We start from the raw sequence: 10,026 nt of genomic DNA on the forward strand, positions 1-10,026 counted from the left end.
CCTGCTTGCGAGTTTGGATTCATGTGAAATGCAATTGTTGCAGTATGAATTATTTCTACAATATGACGGGAGCCAGTTATTCTTTGATTGTTCGTTATTAATAGTTATAAACAACATGCTGGCATACCGACTATTTTTGTAATAGTAGGCAGAGAATGTGTGCTGATATCGGTGCAGTATCACCTGTGATATGAGGTAACAGTTGACCCACAGGTTTAGTTGATTTGTTCACTCAGCTTGTTGTCTGTGTATGCAAGACATGTTTCATAACCTCAGAACAGAATCAGTATCAACGTATTACAGTGAGAATTGCATGACCAAATTATGATATAAATATAGAATACTAAACGAGCTCCCGTGTAATACCAGTTTTATGAAACGAGTGAATAGTTCTGGTATCTGACGAGCGAAAGCGAGTCAGATACCACAACTATTCACGAGTTTCATAAAATTGGTTTTACACGGGAGCGAGTTTAGTATTTTATTTCTTTCTTGCCATTTACACAATCCACGGCATAGTCCAATTGCGTTTAACAGAATAATACTTCAAACACGTCAAAAGTTGAAACGTTTAATTTAATACCATACAACGGTCCACCTTTAGAATTCACAAAATTATCGTAGGGCAACTCACATACTTTAACTTAGACTATAAACGACTGTCGTTGCGCTACAATACGATCGCCTTGTGGAGCGGGCCTTGCACCTCAAAGTTTACAATAACGTCACAATACCCGATGACCTAATTTGTGGAATTTTGTTGCAAGATCCATCGGCGAAACAATGCCATGTGACGTGAGCCTAGCAACAAGGTTGCTGGGGTCATCGAGGGTGCATAAGCTCCTCTCCGTGATCTATCAACTCCACAAGCAGTGTCGTTGAATAAGCAAAGGAATGTTGAGAGCTTTCAATATTAATTTTGTTCTTGAAACGTGTTCCGAGAGTACATGAGCACGCGTTTTGGTATTACACAATGTATAATACAGCTGTATGTTTATTAATCGGGTGATCTCTTCACGGGCAAGTAATAATCTATTATATTATCAGGGTGACTGCTGTTGGTTTTTTTATATTTCATAACACAAAACCCATCAGAGACAACGAATTCCCCCTGCGACTGTGGTATATGTAATGAAACGTGAGACATTAGAAAACATATGTCATTCATTTGTGAATTTATAAATTTAAACATTTAAATTCATTGACCCGTTTTGAGTGAAACCCCGACGACCAGATCAAACCAGTTTGTCTATGAATAGGTCAAGGTCAAAAACATGACGCAGTATACGCAGGCAGAAGGTAGGAGGAACTTATGTATTCTGAGATTGTTTCAACTACAGTAAACTACGGTTATAACGAACTCAAAGGGACTACTAATTTTAGTTCGTTATAACCGTAATTCGTTATAAGCATATATACAGCATAACTACAACATATAGTCGGGACTAAAAAGTTAGTTCGTTATATCCGTTAGTTCGTTATAAGCGTGTTCGTTATAACCGTAGTTTGCTGTATTGAAATGTTCAACATATTAATTCAGTGAAAAGTACGATGTTTCGGTCACACTGATAACTGATTGAATGGGTAGCACTTTGCTTTGGGAGAATAAGATGAATCAATATCTTATGATGGTGGTTTGGTAAAGGCGTTTATCAACATGTGTGTTCGTGCGCGGGTGTGTGTGCATGTTTGTTATTTACGTACGTGTGTGGATGTCTGTGTTCTTATCTGCGTGCGTACAGTGTATGTGTGTGTCTTGCCATGTGTGGGCATGCGTGTATGTGTTATGCTCGTGCTTGTATCTATGTGTGTTAAGTTCATGTATGTGTGTATATGTGTTATATTTGTGCGTATGTGTTGATGTGTGTGTTATGTTCGTGCTTTTTGCATGTGTGTATGTGTGTTATGTTAATGCATGTGTGTGTATGTGTGTTGTTATGTTCGTATGTATGTGTTGGTAGTGACAAATACTGAAAAGTAATTGATGAGAGTTTGATGACAAATTAATTGCACTCAACTAACATTACAGTTATGGTCATGGTAACGTTAAACGTCACTGTTGGCTACAGAAAAGCGCCACATTTCAATCTCTGTGGGCCCTAAAACTTGAAATGCAACTTTGTAACTGACTTTTATAGAGTTTTCTGCCCAAAATGTATGGTCACATATACTGTTGTAAGGGCAACTTGACACTTTGTTACCTACAATATACATGTCATTATGTCAAAATACGTACCGACAATGTTGTTGTGGTTAGAACTGTATCAGGACCGCCTGGGAACAATTCTATTCATTGATCGATTTGAACCGACAGTGTATATGGAGAAGATTTATATCTTCGTGACTAAGGAATTGTTTTTATGTAGTGCTTAATGTATACGAGTGTACTATCAGCTAGACTGGTGTCTGCATGACATGCACAGTAGGTAGCTCCCAATCAGGAAGTTTCTGAATGAGCTTAACGTTTCCACCAGAAACTTCAAAGCAGGTGACGGCTGACCTCATCTATCCTGATTTAACTTTTGTATCTGATCTGATCAATCCAGCTATTACTTTCACGAGCCTTTAGAATTGTTTTGAGAGAGAGAGAGAGAGAGAGAGAGAGAGAGAGAGAGAGAGAGAGAGAGAGAGAGAGAGAGTCATGCCATTTGATTGTGACGTCACGTAAGGACATGACGCCACACTTTTCTGCAAAGCAATGTGATGCATTTCACTGTAGCAACATATCATGTAGAAGCCAATTTGGGATAATAAATAGAATTCCACCCTCGTGTTTGTATTCGTGGCAAGCATCGGAGATTTAAACGCTTATTGACTCGTGTTGATATATTTGATATCAAACGACATTCGGGAGATTTTTTATACTCGGTGCATTTTCGATTTTCATCTACTGTGGTAATTTCAAATTTGAAGGACACACACAGGGTTTAACTCTCATGTCCAAATTGTCAGCTCAATAGATAATAACACAAGATCAATGACTAATTAACAAATTATAATCAAACACACAGCAAATACTCTAGTTTAACATTACTGTTTCTTTGTATATATTTTCCAGTACCTAACATAATGTCATTAGATCGGATGATTGATTTCGGTTCTTTATCAGTGAAAGCTGATTACATAGTTATATCCAGAGTGGGGTGTGGTATATGCCTGTCTGAATAGTGTTGCTATAACGCGGCATCTTTCTCAATTTGTCATCAGCAATACACACATTACGTTGATGATCGACGCCGATTCAGTTAAGGGACCAGTTGTACAGGCAGTTGGTGTAGGAGTACACTCTTGGCTTCCATGAGCGAAGGAAGGAACGTTAACATTGTACATCAGGATCGTTTTGGGGGTGGGTTCATTATGGTACTTCGCCTTATCACAATACAGTTGTAACTGACCGTACTGCGCTACATATTGTCCGTGTTGCAAAACGTGTTGGGTAACGTTTTATCTTTTAAGATGATAATGCACGTGCCCATCGTGCCAGGGTTGTTACCCAATTCCTCCAACATCAAACCGTCCATGTGATGTGATGGCCAGGACTCAGTCCTGACCTTTAACCCATTGAACACGTCTGGGACGTTATTGGCAGCCGTGCAGTCGAGTTCACCCACCTCATCACATCCACCACTATCGTAATGATTTCAAGCACGTGATCACGAGGCTCCCTGTTTTAAGGAATTCACTTGTTTGAAATTTATTTGCAATGTTGAAACAGTTTATATCTTGAAAGTATTCTTTTTTTCCTCCTGACAGTCAATATGTTTAAAGTGGTGGTGGCGTGGCCAATGCCCACAGAAAGGTTTGCGAACAATGGCTGCCTATCAGATAAGCATATAAAACCCACTTTGACCAATTTAACACGAAATCCAAAAAGGTTACCTGTACAGAAGACTTCACCACTGAGGTGACCGATGGGTCATCAGGGCTCAGACAATGTCGCTTCTTGCAGGAATCAGCCTGAATACAACCCTGCCTAGCTGCATATGCTCTGCTATGTCGGCCCAGACGTCTATGTAGGCGGAGCCAGTGCTGTCCTTCACCTTGACTTGGCCACACAACAACACCTTATGGAACTCCCGTTTTGTGAGGAGATTGCTTGAACAGATATATACAGACCACTGTTACCCTAACAAAACGGAAGTTCAATAATTAAGAAGGTGTTCTTGTATCGCTAAGTTAAGCTGACGAGGGTGTTGGAGGTTAGGCAGTGTAAACGTATTTGACATGGGTTGTCTGATCAGTGTACATTATTACTTGTGACTGTTGTGTGCATATATCTAACCTCTCAAAATTTTTCACATTTTGCAAGCCACACAGAACAGAACTGTACTTCACTCAGTGAAACAACTAGTGTATAAGGAAATTACTCCGGCTATCAGCAACGTGAACTCTGATTAGCCATCTTTAAACACGGGATCATCATCTGTTGAATATTACATTGCACGGTTATCCTCACAAACTATAGAGAATAGGATTCATCAGCAATTCTGATATGAACCTCATCCCAGAAGTGTTCGATGGGGTTCAGATCAGGGCTGAGGGCTGGCCACGATAGAACACGGATGTTGCGTCGCTGCAGAAAAGGCATGGTAGCTCTGGCAACATGGGGACGAGCGTTGTCCTGCTGGAAAATGTGTTGTTGATGTTGTGCGAAAAATGGAACAACGTGGGGTCTGATCACTTGGTCGATATAGCACTGAGCAGTAACGCCGTGTCCCCGACCTTGACCAACATTCAGAAAGCACATTGGTCCACGTCTTGCATTAAGTCCAATCCCTACCCATATCATGACGCTAGGTCCACGCCATGGATCCCTTTCCACAACGTTTCTGTCAGCGAAACGATCACCTCGACGCTGCCAAATTCTGACTCTTCCGTCTACATGGGAGACACAAAAGCGACTTTCATCAGAGAAGATGACACGCCTCCACTCATGATGACGCCAATTGTGATGACCCTGTGCCCGATGAAGTCATGCTTGTTGATGCTGTGGTTGGAGAACAGGACGACGTGCTGGTCGGCGACATCTGAGGTTGTTGGAACGAGGACGTCGGATCACAATTTCCCTGGCTAATGTGTCGATTATGTGTTCCTATGGTCTGTCGAGCACTTTCTTTTGCAGTTAGGGACGGATGTCGCTGGTGTTGATGGGTAATCGACGTGTGGTGACCCTAGGACGACCGCTCCGAGGAAGGTCATCTTTGTTCTGTGAAGCATTGTATCGATGCAGGAGACGGTAAATTGTGGTTATGAGTTAGGCGTTCATTGTTGACCAAGGAGTGGTAGGTCCAAAATCGGCCACAGTTTTATACCCACTACAGTTCGTGACAGTTCGTGCATTTTCGATTTCCCGAGAAATGGGGTGCTTGATACCCACATATTCATTGAAATGGTGCGTTTTGGCGATTCGTTTTTTATGTTGCGTTTTTTCTCGGGGCTTCCAAAATGCAGCCAAAAATATTGATAACACCATGACTAGCGTGGGTTTTTATATGTTCCTTGAAAATACTGGAGACAACAAGTTCAACCTATGAGTGAGTGAGTGAGTCGGGATTAACGCCGCTTTTAACAGTATTCCAGTTATATCACGGAGTGTCAGCTTAATGTGGGAGTAAAGCCCGAAGTAATTCAGGTATCAGACGTTTACCATTTGGTGAAAGCCATGAGCACGGGTATGGTGCTGACAAACCTAGAAACATAAAAGTTCAACCTATCCTGTGGTAATCATAATCATTAGAATTTGACATTTTAAACATTTAATTCATTTATACGTTTTGAGTTGGGAAAACCCGATGACCAGATCAAGGCAGTTTGTCTATAAATAGAACCAGGTCATGTGCACTGCGCAGTATACACAGACACAAGCTTTCTAGGTTAACATTTTGTTTTAGTTTGGGATTTGACACGTAACAATATATAAACTTTACACGTTTACTCAGTGTTCGCATGAAGGGGGAAGAAGTAACCCGGACAAATTCGTTACAAATAATAGAAGTCATAATCCATGAAAGGTGTCATGTATTCATGTTCTTCCAACTTAGACAAAAATAGACTTGGCGTATGACAATACCAATGTACATTATTTTTCAGAAATGGCCTTGGAAGATATCCATAAGACAGTTCTCCGGGAAGATGTTTGCTTTCTTAAAGAGGAATTGGATATGTCAAACTCAGATCTCTTAGATAAACTTTATCAAGAATATGCCATCAGCAAGGAAGAACAGGAAATAATTGAAAAGCAAGACACTCGTCGTCATCAAAATGGGAAGTTGATATCTTACATGGAAAGAAAACCGTTAAAAGATTTTCACATTTTCATGTCAGCAGTTCCAGAACATGTAAAGGAGCGTTTAGAAAAACGGCTTCAAAAAGGTAAATAAGCATGGAAATATTTTTTTTGCCATAAAGTTATGAAACAATACAGGACTACTTGGCAATCTGCTGTGCATGCCCGATCTGTCACATTTTTCATTTCAGAAAAACAGCGGTTGCTTGATCATACAGATATGGAAACTTCGAAAGAAAATGAAGCAGGGGATGAAGATGAAGCAGGGGATGAAGATGAAGCAGGGGATGAAGATGAATCAATGGATGAAAAAGAATCAAGGGAGGAAAATGAAGTAAGGGATGAAGATGAGTCAAGGGATGAAGATGAAGCAAGGGATGAATATGAATCAATTGGTGAAGATGAATCAATGGATGAAGATGAATCAAGGGAGGAAAATGAAGCAAGGGATGAATATGAATCAATTGGTGAAGATGAAGCAAGGGATGAAGATGAATCAAGGGATGAAGATGAAGCAAGGGATGAAGGTTCTGATGGTGACTGCACCAGCGAGACTGAGGAGGAAGAGGAAGCTTGTTGCAGTAGAAAGGCTGGTTTTCGTTTGAAAATAGACGTGTCATTGTTTTAAACTGTATTAACGTCAGCCCGTTTTTACCAGTCAACTTTGTAAAGACATTTTGTTTCCTGCTGTATATCCAATCAACAGAATGTAGACATGCTGCTAGTTATGCATTAGTGTTCATTCATTATCTATCAATCATGTCAGCTGTATGAGTGAGTGAATGTTATTCAACACCACAGTCATTAATATGAAAGTGTGTGATTTGACAGACTGTGTGTCATCCCAACCCCACAGTGTGGTGAACTGAATATTTAGACCACCACTGGACTGCCCTTTAAAGATTTGATTCTTTACAGGCCGCCTCCTATATCCACTCCCTCGCTACCCATACATAAATGTGAGGTGAGATTAAGTTGGGGTTACCGTCACAATCAAGTTTATTGCACTAATATAGCGTACGTGCGCGTTTGTAGTAATTTGTACTAGTTCTAACTTATGCAGGTGTTATAGTCCTACCCTGCTGAGATATTATACTAAAGTTTAACAAGATACCACACTAACTATACACTACTTACACTATAGTGACTACATGCCGTCCAGTCTGCGGAGATGGGATAAAATATGAATGACTACAATAAGGAAGACTAACGGTGTATTGGGTAAATTACAACATATCATTTTCTTACCTTCCAGCTGGTGCCAATACAAAGTTTTATTTTGGACTCAACGGAAAGACGTGTAGACGTGCATGTAATGGTGATTGGGGAACCGGAAAGGAAGACCTCCACTAAGATGAAAGCTGTTGTTGCTGATGAAACGTCTGCGGTGAACCTTTGGATCTACGATGACAGTCTTTTCCAACATTTTAGTGATCAGGCTTGTATTGTGTTGCGAAATGTAAGATGGAATGGACGTATTTTGGAGGCAAATAATCGTTCATCAGCAAAAGTGGCTTCGGTATTAAAGATCTCAGAGCACACTATTACAGAAGCTTTAGGAACAGGACAACCTATTTCAACAAAGAGAGCAAATGCATTACCTGACCGGAAATTGATGTGTTTGGAAGGGAAAGTTGTAAAGGTTTGTTCATCAAGTAATATGCGACATTGTAAAACTCAGTGTTGTAACCAATGAACAAAGAGAGCTTTGCCTAAGAAGATATATGTTTCAGTGTCACAGCAGACATAAGAAAAATGTGTAAAAATTTGTGGTTTATTTACGTAAAAACAGGGGAAGTAATTTGAACGTATGAGGAGTCACGATCTTACCAACTCACATGCGTTTTTGCCATGTCTTATATTTGTTTCTTTTTCATTTCATATACAGAAATCCTTTCTTCTGATCCGACCGTTTAATAAGAAAATATTGAATTATTGTCAAATTAAGCTGAGAGATGACAAAGGATCCGTCGATGTTGATGTCTGGGGAGACGCTGCGAAAGCCATGGAAAGGGGAATTGTTATCAAAATGACAAGCTGTAGAAAGCGGGAACCCCAGAGACCAGACGGACCACCTATCACCACAACACCAGACACATTGGTTGAGGTAATAAGTGATTATTAGAATTATAAATAATTCTGCAACGTCAGAACTAAAGAGTGCTTTCTGCATTGCTCTCCCTCTTCCTTTTGCACATCAGAGCGTTGTTCATGTGTATCATCAAATCTAAAGACATTCATACACCTTATTCCACTGCTATTTCAAAACTATGCTCATCAGAATCGAACCCAAATTATGTTGGTAAATTCATATTCTATTGCCTCGTTTTATTCATTTGAGGGGCCTCTTAGCTTCAAACAGTCGTTTGACAAGCACCATGCATAGAAATAAATATTCATATATTAAAGTCAATTCTCGTACGTTTTCAGAAACTGCCTTTATCAGAACTAAAACAAAATGATGTCAACAAATTGTACAGAAGAGGAACTATTCAGGCATTTGATGTTGACCTAGATTCAGACATCAAGCTCGATTCAGAACCGAACACGATGACACGAGTTGATATCGATATGCGCACAAAAGGAGGAAGCCTAGACACAGTCATGGTGTTTTGGCCCCAGCTGATCCAACTGTTCAAGTTATACAACATGAAAATTCCATCAATCGATGATAGTGAAAATATCAAGAAGTTGTTGAAGAAACTTCAAGAAAAGGAGATAAAATACAAAGCATGTGGAACTGTGGAAGAATTCAGACGCTGCTAGATACGACAGCAGAAGATAGTTTAGAGGTGCTTACAACCTATTATTTCGAGACTCATTGACATTTTGTTTTAGACATTTTGCTTTAGAGTAATGCACTCGTTCATGTCCTTAATGTATCTTACAACCCCAAAAATATCGTATTTTAACACTGATGTTCATCTTTAAAATTGCCTACGTAAAATCTCAAACTGACAGCGCAAGCTTTTTTTCTCTACACGTGATCAAGGTCTGTTTTGCCTCAGAACGCAGTGGTCCTACCATGACCTACCCCAACATAGAGCGTCGTTCATCACAAGACAAAACGTAGTGCCAACGTTGTGGAAACTTTCCCTGATGAGCACTGGAAAACATTGTTTAGTATAAATATGTTGGTGTGTTTCCATTTGTGGATTGGAAACAAGTTACCACAACTTAGATGATCAACAAATAAGTACAACCACAGCAAAAAAAGTGTAGGTTTCCGTCTTCCGGAAACCTTCCGGATACCTACCCATTTTGGATCCGGCCCAGAAACCTTCAGGAAACCTTCCGGAAACCTTCCAAAACAAATGTCAAAATTTGGGGGGTGCATTTTGTTCACTTAAGTGTGAAACACATAAAAAAATTAACTTGAAAATACCAAGCAATTTGAAGGTTGCTGAAGGCATCTGGAAGGTTTCCGGAAGGTTTCCGGAAGGTATCCGGATGCAAATTTTCTTCATGACTTGCTTCTGGTAAAAAATGTTAGCCTGTGCATTACAGGTAGCTGTTGTAATATTCTGGGTTACTTTAATGGTAAATATGCTCCTAAAACATTTTTGGAGAAGACAATTGTTCAATTTCATATATTGTCCTTTTCAGATGTTAATACTATTTAATGAACAAACATCAGTTCACGTATAATGATATCCTTAAATTTCATGTCCAGACTTCCAGTTTGTACTGAGAGAAAGAAAAAGTCATTGACAATGTGCTCACTTGGGCCTTTAGTCCTA

At 39.8% G+C, this 10,026-nt stretch overlaps 1 protein-coding gene across 1 annotated transcript; it reads left to right on the top strand.

Annotated features, from left to right (window-relative positions):
- Positions 1 to 6,091: 6,091 nt before the first annotated feature.
- On the top strand, positions 6,092 to 9,564 carry LOC124145115. Its single transcript, XM_048390676.1, has 5 exons — positions 6,092 to 6,372; positions 6,478 to 6,875; positions 7,542 to 7,928; positions 8,175 to 8,393; positions 8,717 to 9,564. Exons 1-5 carry the CDS (start codon positions 6,093 to 6,095, stop codon positions 9,050 to 9,052), a joined length of 1,620 nt encoding a protein of 539 aa, XP_048246633.1. The 5' UTR covers position 6,092; the 3' UTR covers positions 9,053 to 9,564.
- Positions 9,565 to 10,026: the final 462 nt, after the last annotated feature.

Source organism: Haliotis rufescens, unplaced genomic scaffold (assembly GCF_023055435.1).
Source record: "Haliotis rufescens isolate VD_foot unplaced genomic scaffold, xgHalRufe1.0.p SCAF_9, whole genome shotgun sequence".
Classification (NCBI taxonomy): Eukaryota; Metazoa; Mollusca; class Gastropoda; order Lepetellida; family Haliotidae; genus Haliotis; species Haliotis rufescens.

Excerpts from the sequence above, each read along its gene's own strand:
- LOC124145115 (XM_048390676.1), top strand. The coding sequence starts at position 6,093 with ATGGCCTTGGAAGATATCCATAAGACAGTTCTCCGGGAAGATGTTTGC. Across the intron at positions 6,373-6,477 it reads AGAAAAACGGCTTCAAAAAG|AAAAACAGCGGTTGCTTGAT; the intron begins GTAAATAAGCAT and ends TTTTCATTTCAG. Across the intron at positions 8,394-8,716 it reads CACCAGACACATTGGTTGAG|AAACTGCCTTTATCAGAACT; the intron begins GTAATAAGTGAT and ends GTACGTTTTCAG.